This window comes from Brassica rapa, chromosome A07 (assembly GCF_000309985.2).
Source record: "Brassica rapa cultivar Chiifu-401-42 chromosome A07, CAAS_Brap_v3.01, whole genome shotgun sequence".
Lineage (NCBI taxonomy): Eukaryota > Viridiplantae > Streptophyta > Magnoliopsida > Brassicales > Brassicaceae > Brassica > Brassica rapa.
In genome coordinates this window covers 5,663,676-5,682,441 of record NC_024801.2, presented here as the reverse complement: position 1 = coordinate 5,682,441, position 18,766 = coordinate 5,663,676, and the positions used below count along the sequence as shown (strand labels likewise).

At 44.6% G+C, this 18,766-nt stretch overlaps 3 protein-coding genes and 1 non-coding gene across 4 annotated transcripts in view; 3 read left to right on the top strand and 1 right to left on the bottom strand.

The window, feature by feature from the left end:
• LOC117126544 overlaps window positions 1–18,766 on the top strand; it is a 391,277-nt gene that overhangs the window by 329,077 nt on the left and 43,434 nt on the right. The window lies entirely within an intron of this gene.
• On the bottom strand, window positions 720–1,376 carry LOC117126798. Its single transcript, XM_033275911.1, has one exon. It carries the CDS (start codon window positions 1,374–1,376, stop codon window positions 720–722), a length of 657 nt encoding a protein of 218 aa, XP_033131802.1.
• Window positions 8,339–9,571, top strand: LOC117126797. The gene is made up of 5 exons (XM_033275910.1): window positions 8,339–8,410; window positions 8,504–8,793; window positions 8,867–8,993; window positions 9,109–9,375; window positions 9,470–9,571. The coding sequence occupies exons 1-5, from the start codon at window positions 8,339–8,341 to the stop codon at window positions 9,569–9,571; spliced, it is 858 nt and encodes a 285-aa protein (XP_033131801.1).
• LOC117126979 lies at window positions 13,611–13,717 on the top strand. The gene has a single exon (XR_004449740.1). It is a non-coding gene; the product is annotated as a small nucleolar RNA R71 (small nucleolar RNA).

Sequence of the window (18,766 nt, the reverse complement as noted above, 5' to 3'; positions counted from 1 at the left end):
TTGTGGATTCGATCCCTAAGTACTATAATTCGACCTCTTTTGATGAGAGTAACACTCTTTAAGGTAATTTGAGTGATATCACTCTCCTATCTCTCTCTGGTGCCAGCTGGGAGCTCTCTTCCGAGGGGGTTTTTTCGAGGTGTTCGTGCCCCACTCGTTTATCTGTGAGATCACCGGTTGATAACTGTTGAAGCTTCTGGCTATCTTATCTATGTGAGGCGGAGGACGAGGGTCCTGTGGGGACCAGATTTTGCGAGTAGGTGCAGCCTTGCAGGTTCTTAGGGGAGACCATGGGAAGCGGTCGACGTAAGCTCTCTGGAAACTCTTTGGATGTAGGGTCCAGACTATGCAGAGGGTTCCTGAATTACCCCTATTGTTGACCCCAGATTACCGATTCCGCGGGATCTGAGGTCTCCTCTGTAATTGCTATAAGACCTTGGTCTTCCCTTTTAAGGTGGTCTGGTAGCAGGACCTAGAATTCTCCTGATCTCCTCGGATTGCTTTTATGCCCCAGGGTGTAGGGAACTTCACTATTTGATGGAGGGTTGAGGGGACTGCTCCCATGTCGTGAATCCATGGTCATCCTAAGATCATGTTGTAGGCCGATTGGCAGTCCACGACCAGGAATTTGGTAGATATGTTGATCCCTTCAGCATATACTGGCAGAACAACCTCCCCAGCGGTTTGCTTGAGCTCGCCGCTGAACCCGATGAGTGGACTTACTTTTTGCGCGTCAGGGTATTCTCCTCTAACCCTAGGTCCTGGTACGCCGTCAGGAAGATGATATTGCTGGAGGACCCGTTGTCTACTAGTATTCTTTTCACCAAACAGTTCGCTATGGTGAGGGAGACAACTAGAGCGTCATGGTGGGGAGCTAATATCTTCTCTTGCTCCTTGGCTGTGAAGCTTATCTCGTCAGTACCTAGAAGTAGGCATTTAGGTTGAGCAGTCTCCAGGCCGTGTTTAGCATTACGGGTGCTATTCTTCGCAGCTGCATGACTCACGCCACTTACTTCAGAGCCTCCTGAGATGACATGAATCACCCGGTCCTGGCGAGGTGGTGAGCTTGGTGCGTCTCCTTTGGATTTCCCTGATGCTTCTTTGCTAAGATGAGCCTTGGCATTCTCTGAAAGGAATTCTCGGAGATGCCCCTTTTGGAGCAGTTCGTTGACGTCGATCTTCAGGGCGATGCAGTCTTCAGTTTTGTGGCCGTGATCGCGATGGAAGTCGCACGAGAGTCTCGGGTTCCAGAATGAGTCAGGTGCTTTCATCTTTGGGGGCCACTTGACCTGTTGGCCTATTTGCCCCAGCGTGTTGACCAGCTCTGGTGTGGATGTCGAGAGATGGGTGATATCTGGCCAGGTAGACACAGACATCCCCGCTTCTTTTTCTAATGGTCGGTATTGGAACCTGCCCCGGTTCCTGCTTTCAGAGTCCTTGGATCCCTTTTGGGAGGATCTTTCTTCTCGGTCTCCCCGGTCTGATTAGGTGGACCTCTGATCCTGTTTGGGTTGAGCCTTGGCACGGCTAGCAATGTCCTCTTCCCACTTCACATGTGCCCACGTTCAGGATAGCACATCCTCCATGGTTTTGCAAGGGTACATGGTTAGCTCTTTGTAGATCCCTCCGTATGGAAGTAGGCCTCTCTTGAAGGCAGAGATTGCGGTAGGGATGCTGCATTCAGGGACAGCTACCTTATCTTGATTGAAACGGGCTATGTAGTCCCGCAGGGGTTCTACTCGATGCGAGAGGATCTCGTAGAGACTGTCTGAAGTTTTCTCCAGGCTCCTGCTACTCGCGAATTGTTCTACGAACTTGTCGCTCAGGCCGACAAACGAAGAGATAGACCTGGTAGGGAGATTGATATACCATTGCAAGGCGGGTGTAATTAGAGTGGATCCGAACCCTTTACACATGGTTGCTTCACGGGACTCCTTGGGGAGCGCAACCGCTAGCATCCTCTGTTTATATTGTGCAATATGATCGTCGGGGTCTTTGGTGCCATCGCACATCTTGATGCTGGGGAAGGAGAATTTCCGAGGCACTCGATTGAGGCGATCTCCTCTGCGAAGTGAGTATCTGTGTACGAGTCGGGGTTGCTCCTCCGGATTGGGGGAGCTACTCCTGGTAGACGTTCCACCATGGATTGCATGGCGTCGAACCTCTTGGAAAACATCTGCTCCAGATAGGCGGTTATGGAAGACTCGGCTGCCGTCTTCTCGGGTTCTTCTTTCTCGGGTTCAGGTTCGGAATCACTTTCCTCTAGGTCGTGGATCTGGTGATCCTCGATCCCTTTTCGTGTTGCCCCGGCCGCTCCGGATGCAGGAGCCGCGTTATCTCCGGTGTTGGGAGTGCTCAGGCTTCCCATAGGTCAAACTCGAGTGTTGAAGCGACGCATCTTGTTGCTCGCCGTGTTGGGAGCTTTGTTCTTGTCTCGGAGTGCAGCGTTCTCCGTCTGTAGTTGGTTGAGTTTCTCGGTGCTTAACTCCAGCTGTTAGGAGTGTTCACCAATTTTTTCCTTCAGGCTCTGAACCTTGGAGGAAAGCTCTGGATTTTCGGTTGTTTCCCGAGCCTTGTGCATGTCGGTTACTTGGCTCTGCAGTCCATCGATCTGTCGTTGAAGCTTGGCTTCTCTTGGGGTAAATTCTGATGTATTGTCTTGCTCATCCACCGCCATCGTCACGTAGCTTAGATTACTCCCCTCCTTCTTGTGCCAAACTGTTAGGGGATTTTTGTGTAGGCTCTTTTAGAGTACCACAGAACGATGGATAAGCTGGTAAACCTCGAGTGTTTGTGGTTATTTAGTAAGGGTTTTAGGATGTTTAAAGAGATAATAATAGAATAGGCTTGAGAGACGTATTATTAGATGAATAGGCAAGAACAAGGTATCGTTACAAGATGTTTTATAAGAACCCTAATTCTAGCCGTCGAACCCTAGTCTCTAAGCCTTGGAGAAGTCGATCCCTTGCTTGAGGGCTGTTGTCGCTCTTATATAGTCATCTAGAAGTCGGTTTCATTAGGTTAAACTCTTCCATATTCGGAAATATGGAAGGTTCTCCTTGTCGGAAGTTTTCCATTTCTTGGAAGGGAGTACGGTCCAGGGATCGAGCCCAGGGTTCCCTCTGGTGGGGACCCGGGGAACCCATTTACCAGGGATCCGGGGATCTGAGTCCTGCCTGGAGGCTTGGGGAAATAATACAGGGATATTTTTCCCCAACAATGTGGAAAGCCTGAAGGTGCGCTTTAGGATCCGTCGTACCATCAAACTTTGGTGATGCAAGTGGTGAAGGGCGTCTTCCGAACCCCTTCCGGCAGTCTGTTCATCTCGGGGGCAGCACTGGTAGCGTGATGGATCTGGGATTTCACGGCCCTTACTTCCGCCGCAGTTTTGGTGATGTAATCGCGAAGATCGTGGATGTCCAACGTCTCGTCAGCAGATTTCCGAGCTTGTCGGCGTTTACTGCGAGTGATCTTGGTTTGCTTTTCAGCCAGCTCTTCTTGTTCGTTCCAATAGAGGATTTCCTCCTCTTTCGTCATTGGCTTATCGAACGGAGAGCTTTCCCGAGCAAATCAGCTTCTGGTCCTTCTTGGATGTTTGTCGGCGTCCTCCTCAGTATCATTGGAGACGTCAATGGGATCCAAGTCGACGTGCTCAACTTCATTAACCTTCGAGTCCTTCACGGGAGGGGGAGGACTCTCAGAGTTCCTTTTCTCGGCTGGGGATTTTTCGCTAGGGTTTTGGCCCGAGGGTCTTTCCCGCGTCGTTCCAGGCCTGTCGAGTGGGGTTGCAAAGTCGAGTCTTTTCCCGCAAACATTCGTGGTTCCATGGGGACGGATTGCTCGAGTCCTTGCCGTTAAGGTTTCGACCTGTTTGGTCAAGGTGTTTACGAGCTTATCCTGTTCTTCCGACCTTTTTTCATAGGTGGTGAACATCTTTTTAAACTCCTCGAGCGTCGCGGCGTTGGCTGGTGCGTTGGCTGCGGATATGTCCGCTGCTGGAGTGTGGAGTCAGTGCCGCTTCCTCCGTTGAGAGGAGTTTCAATGTTGTCCGCGTCGTCTGTTGACATGTCTGGGTGAGCGTGATGTGGTTGAGGGTTAGATTGATCCGTACCCCCCCTCCTTCTAGTGCCAAACTGTGAGAACCGACATTCACACTGTCGATTTCCGTTTAAATTAGGAAACTAGGAAAATCCTGATTTCCTAGAGGTCCCGGATATCTGCTAATACCAAACGCCAAGCAATCAGAACACGAGATAACAACGATAAAGTATATGGAATCGTAAAAAGAGAGCAAAGAGAAGTCTTATTCCGAATTTGCGTATGAGCGTTTACAACAAGGTAATAAGCCTGGGCTCGAGGGCTGTCGGCGAGATTCCTTGTTCTAACAACCCTAAGACGGCTAAACCTAATTAAGTCGCAGCTCGAAATAACAAAAACAGAAAGTTGTCTCATTGCTCTAAGTGCTAAGTTTTCTCTGAAAAAGGTCCTCCTCATGCCTTTCGCCGAGGACTCTTTATATACTCGCTCCTAGGTCGGTTTTACGTTTTTCCCCTTCTGCCCTTAAGCCGTCATAGCCAAAAAATAGAGATACTCCATTTCGTAATTATCTTCCAAAACTTCGTATTTATCCGGGGAAACTTGACATTTATCTTTCCTTGCGAACCAAGCGTAAACCGTCCTACGGTTTACGGGTTTTTGGTTAAGAAATCGTAAATTGGGCTTCGAGTCATGTCTTAGGTCCCTCTGGCCCGTCTTTTGGCTCGAAGCGTTTATTACGGCTTCTTTCGATAAAAACAAAATTTCCACGGTTTTTATCGTAAAGTTAGATTGATGACTTCAAATGTCGAGAAACATGAAATGGTTTTGCTACGGTCTTCGGGATATAGCATCAAAGAGTAGACGAGAATGCATGGATTCATGTCGTATTTGACATTTCGAGAAATCTGGGTCGCTACGTAGCGACCCAGCGGGACGTGCGATCGGTTGCTACGTAGCGACCGAGCGGGGCGTGCGCTCGGTCGCTACGTAACGACCGAGCGGGATGTGCGCACGGTCGATACATAACGACCGAGCGGGACGTGCGCTCGTTCGCTACGTAGTGACCGAGCTTGGCTCGAGCTCGGTGGCTACGTAGCGGCCCTGTAGTGCGCATGTTCGGTCGTTCCGTAGTGATAGGGCTTGGCTTGTCCATTTTCCGTTCGTCACACTCGAACCTATCTGTGGCTGGTTTAAATACGTTTCTGTTACCTTGGGTCAGTTTTTGTTTGATCCAACCGAGACTCGAACAAGGTTTTATCTCGAGATCCTGTGTCGTGACATTTTTTACCAAGCATAATTGTCGCAGAAAGACACTCACACTTGTTTTTGCAGAGGTTTGGACATTAACTTCGTTGTAACCGTTTTCAACCCCAACAATGACGACACGTTGCCTAACCTGGGAGCCCTCTTTGCCGAGCACCTAATCAATCTCAAGATGAAGCCGTTCGAGACATCGGGAACGAAGAAGAAGACGGTTGAGAGTCTGCTTACACTGATCGTCATGCACTGCAGGATACCATTAGACGGGGCTGCAATGGATGATCAGCTCGTCTAAATGGACGCAGCACACCTCAGGAGCGCACACTGGCTCAAGGACGACCACTTCTGGACTTTCAAAGACGCGGATGGCACACACTTGATAGATCTACCCAGCCGTTCGGTCAAGGACTTCTCAGGGGGTCTCGCTAGCATCCAGTTTCACCCCGATTAGCCCCTCCTCCATGGCCAATCAACCATGCCGTGCCACTACACCGTACAGCGAGCTAGAGGACATCAGAAGGAGCAGACAGGGCCAGCACTTCCACCATTCTCGCCTATGCCAGCATGTCTACACGTCCTGAAGGAGATTTCCAGTGCGTCATCGTTGATGCTCTCACCGCCATCTCGGCTAGAATATTGAGATGCTGCTGTTTGAGCAGGAGGAATCTGCTAGTGAAACAATACCAAGTTTGCTGCTAGTGAAACTGTTTGGAAACATATAGTAAATAGAGGATTTACTCCATATTACTATATCTAGTTTAACCACGGAGAAGGTGATAATAGGAATGAAGCTAGTAGTAGTAATCAGGTTGAAAATGTTCGTAACAGATCAGATGAACCACATTTTCCTTTTGAAAGTTATAACCTTCAAGAGGATCATATGGTAGATCATGATAGGATTCATGATATGGTTACAGATGCATTTCGTGAAACAAGATCAGTAATAGAGGAGGTAGAAAATGTAGAGGGGCCTAACTTGGATGCAAAAAGATTTTATGAAATGCTAGCAGCAGCTAATTAGCCAATTTAGGAAGGTTGTAGAGAAGGTATTTCTAAATTATCATTGGCAGCTAGGATGATGAATATCAAAACTGATCATAATTTTCCTGAAGTTTGTACGGATGCATGGGTTCAGTTGTTTAAAGAATATTTGCATGAAGATAATCTGTGTGCTGAATCTTATTATGAGATTCTGAAATTGGTTAATAGCCTTGGCTTACCTTCGGAGATGATTGTTGTGTGTATAGACAACTGTATGATATACTGGGGAGAAAATGCAGAATTGTTAGAGTGGTACTTACCTATTAAGGATAGACTGAAGAGATTATATCAATCTGAAATGACGGGAGCAGACAATACTCGCTTTCGCCAGTCTTCTTGACGCCACATAACCTTCCACCAGAGATGTGTATGGAAAAGGAATTGCTTTTCATGAGTATATTGATACATGGGCCAAAGCATCCGAAGAGGTCCCTTGATGTTTTTCTACAGCCTTTGATAGAAGAATTGAAGGAATTATGGTCAACAGGCGTGCAGACATATGATTGTTCAACGAGAACAAACTTTACAATGCGAGCAGTTCTTTTGTGGACCATTAGTGACTTTCTTGCATACGGGATGTTGTCAGGTTGGAGGAGGCTATCTTGTCCTTAGTGTATGGAAAGCACAGACGCATTTCAGCTGAAGAATGGTAGGAAGACGTCCTGGTTTGATTGTCATCGGAGATTTCTTCCCATTAACCATCCGTACCGAAGGAACAGAAAATTGTTTCGGTCAAAAAGGGTTGTACAAGACACCACTCCACCATATTTATCTGGAGAGGAAATCAAGAAGGAGATTGATTACTATGGTGGACAAGACACAATCAAGAAAGGGGGTAATTGGCATACTATTGCAAATATGTCTGTTGGTTACGGGACACAGCATAATTGGCATAAAAAGAGTATATTTTAGGAACTTCCATATTGGAAGTATCTACTTCTATGCCACAATCTTGATGTGATGCATGTAGAGAAGAACTTCTTTGACAACATCATCAATACATTGTTGAACGTCCCCGGGAAGACAAAAGATAACAAGAACTCGTGGTTGGATTTGCCTGTATTATGTTCTAGGATTGAGCTGCATATTAAAAACAATGGGAAAATTCCAGTTCCCATTTTCAGATTGTCAGCAGAAGAAAAAGGAGCGTTGTTCAAGTGGGTGGCATCAGATGTGAAGTTTTCTGATGGATATGTTTTAACTCTATCAAGATGTGTTGATCAGCAGGGACATAAGTTTTCAGAGATGAAGAGTCATGACTGTCATGTGTTTATGCAACAACTTCTACCATTTGCATTTGCAGAGTTACTTCCAAAAAATGTTCATGAGGCACTTGCATGTAAGAAATAAAGTTATTATTACTTCTTGATAGAAAAAAAAAGTTATAAAAGTATCTTACATTGGCTTGTACAATTGTAGGCATCAGAAATTTTTTCTCACCTGTGATTCTAGTATCTTTGTTCTCTTTTTTTCAAATATAACAACGGTAGTCCCTAATTGGTAGTAAAGGACTTCATCCCACATTGGTCATAAATTTACGTTTCTTTAACGACTGCTAGTCTCTCATTGGTCGTAAATAAAAACAATAATTTAGTCCCTTATTGGTCGTAACACTATTTGGTCTCCCATTGGTTGTAAATTTACACCTCCTATACGACCCGTAGTCGCTCATTGGTCGTAATATTACAACCCATTTACGACTAACACCAAAACTCTATATATACGCGGACCTCGCGAAGCCATTTGGTTGCTCATTCCCTTCTCTCTAACAACGATTTCCCTTCTCTCTCTAGGTAATTTTTTATTTTTATTTTGTTTTAGTTTTAGGTGGTTAGTTAGGTGATTAGATTAGGTTTGGAATTAGTTTAGGATGGATGTAGATTAGGATGGAGATAGATTATGATGGAATTAGAATAGGTTTAGATTATTTTTATATAAAAAATTTGAATTGTTTCTAAACGTCAATTTTTTTGGGGTCAGATTGGCGATATATATTGCAATGGCTAGCGGTAGACAGAGACTTAGGAATCTTACGCCTAGAAACTCTTACGCGAATACCTTTCTCGGACAGGTGGATCCATCAGCTTCTTCCTCCGGCACATCATCTGGCTAAGAGAATGTCCCTGAGAGCCAAGTTCCTACTGCTCCGTATGTGCCTCCACAGGCATATGACCCTGCAGCTTACTATCCGCAGTTTGATGACCCTGCTCCATTCTATCCCCAGTACGATGAAACTCCACAGCAGCCTCGGCATGATCAGCATCATTCTCCACACCATCCTCAGCAGAAGTTTACTGCTCCCGAAGCTGCTCCGGCTCCTGCAGCTGTTCATCCAGATTTGATGGTGCCATCGGATGCACCATATGCAAGATATACAGTGGAAGACCTTCTCCAGATGCCGGGACGAGAAGGTTTACCAATCATCAATCAAGATCGACCACCCAACACTTACTGGTAATTTTTAATATTTTAAATCAAATAATTATACATATTGGTCTAAATATATGTATTCTTTCAAATTTTGTAGGTTTTTGACGGACAATTGTGTGGGACAGAGCGTTGGAGATATCATCAGGACAAACTTCCGGGAAGCGCATCCGAATTGGTCTCTTACACCAGATCATGTTCGGAGGACTTGGTTCAAGTGCTTCGCGGTTAGTTTTAAATATAATTTTATTTATTTTTAATTTAGAAAATAATAATTTAATTAATTAATTTTTTTTGAAGCAAAAATGGAATTGGTCCATTGCTGTCAACGAAACGTTGAAGGAAGCGTTCTACAAAAAGGCGATGGCTCGCCTAAAGAACATTGTTGGTGATTGGAAGGAGAAGTGGAGGGTTCTGGGGGATGACGCAAAAGAAGCAAACCTCAGCAATGACGTTTGGAAGGGCTTGAAGGCTTATTGGAATTTGCCTAAGTCAATTCAAAGGTCTCTCACTTGCTCAACGGCCCGGTTGACCCGTGATGAAGATGGTAACCTGCCAATACCTCATACTTCCGAACAGATTCCACACGCTGGGAGGGCACTACAAATTGTAAGTCTTTGATATTTTTAATATTTATTAAATATGTATTAATTAAATATTTATTGAATGCGTGAGTTTAATTAAAATAATTTTTTTAATACAGGCTGCCCAAGAAGGAGCACCACCATCTCTGGCCCGAGTTTACAGGACGACACACCAGCTTTCTGATGGCACCTTTTCGCATCCTCAAGCAGAGAGGATCTGAAACATTGTTGTGGCTCGGATCCAGGAGGTCTAGACTCAGTTGTCACCTATGATGCACGGGGACGTGAGTTTGGGTGACGTCCCGGTACCGGAAACGTACCCTGTCGATCGAAGATGAGTTTGCCTGCAAAAAATTTTGATTAGTAATTTTATCAATATCCCTTTGGGAATGAAGTATTTGACTAGACAATTTGTTTAAATCTAGCATAACTGGTGATACGAAGCGGTCATGCATGTCCTCGTAAGTCTGCAGCCTATCATCCATGGCTGAGATCTTAGCGTCGAGCGATGTGATGGTACACACATCGATCGATGTGGCTGGTTGTTGGTCCTTCTTGCGAATGGTGTCCAAATCTTGCTGTAGTAGCTCGATTTTAGTGCTCAGCCAGTCCACGTTGTTGTTGAGAGGGTAGTACACGTCGTTTATCCTCGTGTTGATGTATGAGACTTCCCATTCATCCTTGTGTTCTACTGAACATTACGGTTCTGCAGGGATCTGGGCTGTAGGAAGACTGACATCGATCGATGGTGCATGTGGTGCGTCGATCGATGCTGAGGTCGTTGCTTCCTTCTCAAGTTGCTGACGTAAACTCTCAATTTATGTCCTCATTTCTACCATACTTCTGAAAAGCTCATTGTAGCCTCTATCAAAAGGTTGATGTATATCTTCTACCAATGATTTGAGTTCCTCTCCCAGTTTTTCCTGAGCTCTACAAATACCAGTCACCATCTCGTTGATTTCATCTTTGGTGTAGAGTTCTGGTGCCAGTCTTGTGAGCGTGAAGGAAGTGGCGTGTTCTGGAAGACAAATGTGGCACTCTTCAAAAAGAGATGCTCTTTCCAGTAATTTCCTGATGTCGTCCTTTGTGACAGGTATCATCTCACCAGCTACGCCTCGTGCGTGTCCACACTCTTCTCTGTAGACTCCATACTCGTCCCTTCGTTCCCAAGTGAACTTTCTGGCTCCATACATGTCAAAAGCGCGGTATCCAAATTCATAACGTCTGTCGATCAATGTGGGTCATCCTTACCGATCGACGTTGGTGTTATCCTGTCGATCGATGTCTGAGTTGTCCCGTCGATCGATGCGTGGCCTTTTGGTTGGCATGATAGATCTGGATTGATTTTTGTTACGGCGACTCCTACGTGTTTGTTAGGATTGGTTTGAATGACGTCTGGAGTGCCACGTTGCTGTGAGAATAGGTTGTCAGGTCAATTGGCCACTTGAAGGATATCTACTATGTCCTCTCTAGACACTTGTAAGATCCTTCCATCTATTGCACGTGCGTTGCCATCTGGGTCCCTGAAAATACCAAATTCGTCAGGAGTTATAAAACTGTAATCAATGTTTGCATTATCATAAAATTTAGAAATAGAAATATTAGGTTTAAGAGTAGTATCGATCGATGTTGATACAAATGTATCGATCGAGGGCATAATAGTTTCTGCTGAACTTGTGTTCTTGAGATGATTGCTCTTCATGAATTTTCCTGTTGATGTAGATGGAAGAGTGTTCATCTTTTCTGCTTGTGTGTCTTCCCTGGTGTGTGGAAGTGGTTTCAGGGGTGCAAAATGTTTCAAATAGGTATCTATAAGCCTAGTTGGAGAGGGAATATTCTCCTGTTCCTGGATTTTTTGCTGCGGCGCGAATATCGATCGATGTTCCTCTATGGGTGTCGATCGATGTGAGCGGTTGTTTTGCTGCACGACGGTGGGTATCGACCGATGTGGAGTGCACTTCGTCGAGCGTTGTTGGGAATGTGTTGGTGAACTTATGCGTTTCAAATCTTTCATCCTGCAAAGACATTTCTATTGCACGTTCCGTCCAATAATCCTCTTCGTATTCCTCTGTGTGTTCCTCGTTAGGTGAAGCAATTACAGTGCAACTGCAAAACTTTCATGGAAACCACTGTCTGCCCAAATACCTATGGAATAATCATCACGTCCTCTCTTGCTTGGAGGTTGGAAAGCAAAGTGTGGGTAACAATGATTAGGTGAAGCGAAATGGTCAACCGGCTGATCAACGTCGAGCGACGTGTTGTTGCGGTCATCAGTCACTGTTGACTCATTGGAATCGATCGATGGAAAAGTGGGGGTGTCGATCGATTCCAAGTACTCTGATTCGTACTCTGCTCCACAATGGCATGCTCCAATGAAGCCAAGTTATTTCCCGTAATCCACAAAATTAATAACCTTTCTTTTAGGTTGGATAGGGTCGTAGTGAATGTTGGGGTCTATCAGCGTCAGACACAATTTGTTTTTGTTCATGTCACATACAGCTCCTACTGTAGCTAGGAAAGATCTTCCAAGCAGAAGTGAAGAGTTCCAGTTAAGCTCGATGTCTACGACATGAAAATCTACCGGGACAAGGGCATTACCAATCTGTACCTCCAGATCTCTTATGATACCTCCTGATCGTTTTTCTGAAAGATCCACGAAAGTAAAGGATTATGTTGAAGGTTCGATGGTCAAACCAAGCTGCTCTGCCATGATCCTAGGGAGGATACTAACTGATGCTCCTGTGTCGCACATAGAATGGGGAAATTCAACACCCTTGACTACGCATGGTATTGCAAACTTCCCAGGATCACTCTTCTTCGTCAACGTGATCCTGTGTTTCATATTCTCTCTGACTTGATGAAACATTCTTCTAATGTCCTCCTCAGTTACCTTTGTTTCTCTGAAGAACATCCACAACCGGTTTGTGAAGTAAGATTCATCAAAAGCTTTTTTGATTGAGATTCTGAGGACTCTCTTAGTGAAACCATCCATCTCCTTATCGTTAGCTTCCCTCTTAAGGTTCTTAGGAATTTTCTCCTTTCTTTTCCTTAACCTTCTCCCTTCAGTTTCCTGATCTTCTTGAACTGGTTCTGGTGAACTATTTAAAGGGTTGGGTTTTGGTTCGAGTGGGTTAGCTAATTGTTTCGGTGGTGGTTTGAGTGCGTTGATATAGTCATTATCGATTGAGGAAAACCGCACTCGGTATTTCGGAGGTGCCTGTCGATCGATGGGAGGTGTGTTGTGACGATCGACGTCGGACTAACTCTGTCGATCGATGTTGGCTCGGCCGATCGATCGGTCTTATCATAGTAAGGGGAGGGTGGGTGAGGATGCTTAGCTGCGAATTCCTTATGAGTTAGAATTCGAACTGCATTGCATTCAGTCGATTTAGCGGACGACGTCGATCGATGACTGGAGTAATCCGTCCATCGATCTTCGTCATGGCTGTTGATCGATGCGAGTTCATCGACATCGGTCGACACCATTGGGATCCGCCGAGACTCATGGAGCTTTCGATTTCGAAGTCTCCTTCCTCAAGCTTTTCATGTCTCACCACTTGCCATAAATCATCATCTATGATGGCATTTACGTGGTGTTTTCCTTTATCAGCTCCTGCCTCTCTAGCGAAAGCTTCTTGCCTCTTTATAGTCTCGCCAGTCTGAATCACTTGCGTTTCAAGTTTTCTCACCTGAGTCCCTAAGGTCTCGATTGTGGTGTTCAGATTGTTGTAGGCGGAGTCTATTTTACCGTTGAAATCCACAGTGATTTGTTGTTGTCCCAACAGTACTCGATCAAGCATTTCTTCGATCTGGTAGTAGGAGTTCGAGTAGCTTTTGTTGTTGTTGAAAGGTTTTTGAAATTGCGAACTCTGGTTACTTCTTTGACCAAAGAAGCTTCTGTTTCCGCCCTGGTTTCCAAATTTCTGGAATCTGGTACTTCCGATGTAGTTCACATTTTCTTCTCCTTCCGTATCTGCTACTTCTCCTTCAGCTGAACAGACTTGCTTCCTAAGAAGCTCGTGCACCACATCTAACTTAGCTCTTACTTCGTCCATCTGTTCCTTCCCGATAGAGGCTACAGACTTCTTCCGTTCAGAGTCAGTGTTTTTGGTGCTGCTGCTGTTAGCAAGGTTTTCGATAAGTCTCACAGCTTCCAACGGATTCCGAGTAGTGAAGTTTCCTTCACTCGCCGTATCAAGGGCCATTTGATACTGTAAGGCGAGACCTCGGAAGAAAGTGCTTAGCAGCTGCACTTCGTTAAATCCGTGGTGTGGACAGTCTCGTTGGAAGAACCTAAATCTAATCCACGCATCTTTGAAGGACTCTCCAGCCTCCTACGAGAACGTGGAAATTTTGTTTCGAAGTTCTTCAGCGCACAACTCATCGAAGAAGTTTCATAAGGAAGCATTCTTGATGTCGGCCCAGGATGTTAAGGATCCCGTGGGTGGCTGCCTAAGCCAGTGCATCGCTTCTCCATTCAGCGTGTATCTGAAGAGCTTGCACATCAGGTAAACTTCGGGGACTCCTTCCATCCAAATAGCAGCGATTAAATCCTCGAACCGTTCTAGATGGTCCATAGGATGCTTGAGCGGTAACCCAGAGTAGGGTATCTGCGACACGAGAGTGTAGTATTGAGGCTTCAGCTCGAAATTCTGCTTCTAGATCTCCGGAAGTCGAAAAGCTGATCTATTGGAATAGTACTCATATGGGCGATTGTGGTCGGCCAGTGGTTTCGATCGAGGGTCCTCGTCTACAGGTTGAGACTGTACTATCAGCATCAGGGATTACAGTCCCCTGAGCGTCTATTTTCTGACCTGTTGCATTACGCAGATGACCGTCCTGGTCATACATGTTTCCGTTCTCATCCTGTGTTAGGATAATAATGTTTACCATTTTTTACGACACGGTATCGATCGACGTACGCGGCGTAGTATCGATCGTTGTCGAACGATTAGGATCGATCGACGATGAATGTCTGGTGTCGGTCGACGGTTGGTTGTGAGTATAGATTGATGACAAAGTTGTTGCGTCGAGCGATGTGTAACGTTGACCTCTACGGATGGTGCGTTCCAAGTGAGCAGGATCGTCTGAAAACAGCAAGTCTTTCTCCTTGTTGCTTCTGGTACCGCTGGGCATGCACCTGAAAAGACAAGAAAAAGATTATGTTAGAAAGGGGGGTAGAGAAGAGAATAAGAATCAATAAAACTAAATCTAATGGCGATCAAAGCTCCCCGGCAACGGCTCCAAATTTGATACCACTCAAATTACCCTAAGGAGTGTTACTCTCATCAAAAGAGGTTCAGATGTAGTACTTAGGGATCGAATCCAAAATGAGCTAGGGAACAATTAAATCTAGTGTTTATTAATTCTAAGAGTTGTAAATGTTTAAATGAAATAGCAATAGTAACAAGCGAAGCAAATAGTAAATGTAACTTGGTTGGAAATGATATTAGATGCAGGACCACTATTCAGGTGTTGGAGATTATAATATCTATAGATGCCTATTTGTTGCATGCATGATATATTAGAGCTCAACCACTTAACTCAGTGATCAGCTGTCGCATGTTTCACTGGTTAACAGGCTAGATCTCGTGTCTCAACGGTTAGTATATTGACAACGAAAGAGTGTCGATCGACGGTCCTATTGGAACATCGACCGATACACCTTTGCCTAAGTCGACCGATAGTCAGTTGAGGAGATCGATCGACGGGTTCTAGCCAGGCCTATGCGCGAGTATGATATGCCCTATTAAGATACTAAATTGGCGGTTAGCCCTCTCTAGCAGTCCTAATATGATAGATAGATGGCAGGATGGGATAACAAGGGTGCATGAGTATGCAATCCTATAATCATGTTCTAGTTAGCAAGGCTAAAACAAGCAATGAATACAAATCTATCATGAATATCACAACAAGGCAGATCTATAGTTTGGGGCTAATCCCACAAACCTATCTGAACCCTGGATCTAATAAATGAACTACTCAGACATAGCAAAGCAATTCATAACAATGACGAAATGGGAATTCATAGTATAGATGAAAAGAAATGAAAACAAGCAGTTCCAATCACAAGTGATCTTCTCTCCAAAACTCTCTCTCTCTCTCTCTCTCTCTCTCTCTCTCTCTCTCTCTCTCTCTCTCTCTCTCTCTCTCTCTCTCTCTCTCTCTCTCTCTCTCTCTCTCAAAGTAAAACTGTAACAAAAAGCTCTCCCTGCCGTCAAAACACTTAGGCAGTATATAATCTACTAGGTTAAAAACTCGTCAGGGCATTTTCGTAATTTGGCTTGGACTTGGGCGTCAAGTCCGCTGGATCCAAAATGTTGCATGTCCAATGTCTCGACATCGATCGATGGTACTTGTGTACATCGATCGATATTAATCTTCATTAGTCGAGGCATCTCATGGTGTCGATCGACAGCACTGGATGTGCATCGATCGATTATTCTTCCTCTCGTCGACCTCTACATGGCCAGCTCGGGTGAAATGTCTTTTAAGCTCCAAAATGCTCCAAAGTCATAGCTTTACTCCGAATGCACATGAACCTGAAAACATACCTAGAAGAGTAGAAAACATAGATATATATATATATATATATATATATATATAGTAAAACACCTATATACCATGGATGAAAACGGGTCAAATCCAAGGTATATCAATCACCCTTTAAACCTAGATCTTAGGATTAATTGGGATCAAGCCATTGCTTGACTCAATACCTGAAAATTAACTAGTATGATCTAACTGACTAGATACAGACGGGAGTTGATCTAGTGAGTTTGAAAATATAAATTAAACCTGTACGTAAAACTTTCTGGAAGAAGTATCGATCGACACATCGATAGCCCTGTCGATCGATATTTTGAAAGGTGTATCGATCGATATTCATAAAGAATTATCGATCGACAATTTCTCGTGATTAACATACAAGAGTTGAAATCCGAGATCCAGATTAGATAATCAAATTGATTATATCTTAAGTTTAAATTCAAGAATAATTAATATCAATAAACCTCTACAAACCCAAATTAAGTTTACTTATCATACCTGGGAATATACCTGAATCTAGCTATTTCTCCAAACTGTTAACAACCCCAAAACAAATCAATCGAGCAATAAAATTGCTCACCACTCCATTTACTGCTTTAAAACTTATAAACCATTTAATCTAGATTTATTTCAAGACCATAATCTATTGTGTAATCCTAGAATCTCTATGGATTCGATCCCTAAGTACTACATCTGAACCGCTTATTTGAGAGAGTAATTCACTCCTTAGGGTAATTTGAGTGATATCCGTTAGCTTACGACTAATAAACATCGACATTAAAGGTAAATTGGTCATAAGGTTATGACCAGTGTACGACTAATATATGAGACGTAAATGTACGTCACCTTTACGACAAATGTATTTACTTTTAACTTACGACCAACTTATTGAGCCGTAAAGCTACGTCTGATATATGACTAATTTTTTTAGACGCAATATTATGACCAATGTGCCTCTAATTATTAATTAAGATCATCTTATAACGACCAATCGATTTTCGAAGTTAATTGGTCCTAAAGCCCATATTACGACCAACTAGCTACTAATATTGTAGTCGTTAAGGTCTTGTTTTCTTGTAGTGAAAAGTCCCCATAAAATATTTCTCGCAATATAAATTCCGTATAATTTTTATCCATAATAAGAAGCAAACATTGTTGGGATCAAAAACGGTAATCTCGAAATAAACGTCCAAAACCTGTGTTTCTGTATGAAAGCTTTCTCGACACACTCTCGACAAAATTTCCTCAGCAAAAAACTCGAGAGAAATGGATCACGGAACCAAACAAGCAGTCCAACTCGTTTGTTCGTACGTTTTGAGGTGCAGAACTGCACAAACAAGTCCGATGTTTAGCTATGGATGAAGACCTTCCCGTGGTATGATTGAGCTTTGAGTTAGCTTTCGAATGCCACCGGTCTGAGGTTAATCAGCATTCTGTATCATAAGTTATGTCTGTTTTATTGAAGGGTGGACAGAGCACACCGTCCAGCTCGGTGGATGGCCAAGCTGGATCGACCACGCGACCAGCTCGGCCATCCGCCGAGGTGAACCAGTCCAGCTCAGCCATCTGCCGAGGTGAACCAGTCCAGCTCGGCGGATGGCCGAGCTGGATCGACAACAGGAACAGCTCGTCCATCCGCCAAGCTGAACCAGTCAAGCTCTGCGGATGGCCGAGCTGGATCGAACACGCGACCAGCTCGGCCATCCGCCGAGCTGGATCGACAACACAACCAGCTTGGCCATCCGCCCAGTCCAGCTCGGCGGATGGCCGAACTGGATCAACACGCGACCAGTTCGGCCATCCGCCGAGTTGGAACGATCGTGCTGTCATAGTCCTGTCCTCGTAGCTCCCTCCTTCGGGATTGGATCGAACATGCTCTTGTTTCATTTCGATCAGAGTCACCGATGGAACTTTACGATTTAAAACCGCAATTACTCGTTGTTGGGGAAAAATATTCCATGAAGAGATTACTACAGCTTCCGTCTTCTAGGTCTCTGCCCCCAGGGTCCGGGTTCCTGCATTTGGGTCCCGGGTCCCTGTCCCCGAGTCTGGGACCTTCCTCCGTCTTCCAGGCCAAGTGATTTCTCCAGCCTTAAGATAAATGAAAATCTTCCATTTGTCAGGTAATCAGCTTAGAGAAGAAGGGATCTTCCTAAATCCAAGAGAAAGAGGAAGTATTCCAATGTATACTGCCCTTAAAGAAGAGTGGAAATATTCTATTATCTAAGGATATATGGAATATTTTCAAACCCTAAAGAGGAGGCACGACCTCCACTATAAAGAGAGGTTTCTAAATCTAAAGAGGAGGTCTATAACACAGAGAGAGAGACACGAGCTCATCATCTCCATAGCCGCCAAGGCAAGATTCGAGACCTAGAAGGCCATCGTCATCAACATGCTTATAACCGATGAATCCCTGCGATTAATACCAACAAGATGAAGTTCTCCATTCATGGGAACACGTCCATCTATGAGGAAAACACGTCAATCTATGAGGGGGAGACGTCCATAACCAGAACTCACCAATTCTACAGCCGCCAAGGCAAGATTCTACACATAGAAGATCTTCTTCTCGGACAAGCCTAGGAGAGGCAGATCCCGGCGGTTACTATCGACCAGGGGAAGATATATGCTCCCTGCAGCACGTCTACAACGCTACATACTGGCCCATGCCACGATCTCCAGCACACCGACAGGGATACTCCATGCTCATCAAAGCATACAGAAGCTCCATGCTCCCTGCAGCATATCGACTACTCCACCATCTGTTCCGACCATGTGCCCCATCGAACAGATGACTCCTTATCACCTTGATATACCTTGGATTTGACCCATTTTTATCTATGGTATATAGGTGTTTTACTATA

Bases quoted from the DNA above. Each gene is read 5' to 3' on its own strand.
- LOC117126798 (XM_033275911.1), bottom strand. From the start codon at position 1,376: ATGTCTGTGTCTACCTGGCCAGATATCACCCATCTCTCGACATCCACA.
- LOC117126797 (XM_033275910.1), top strand. From the start codon at position 8,339: ATGGCTAGCGGTAGACAGAGACTTAGGAATCTTACGCCTAGAAACTCT. The intron at 8,411-8,503 runs GTGGATCCATCA...GTGCCTCCACAG, and splicing joins CGAATACCTTTCTCGGACAG to GCATATGACCCTGCAGCTTA. The intron at 9,376-9,469 runs GTAAGTCTTTGA...TTTTTAATACAG, and splicing joins CTGGGAGGGCACTACAAATT to GCTGCCCAAGAAGGAGCACC.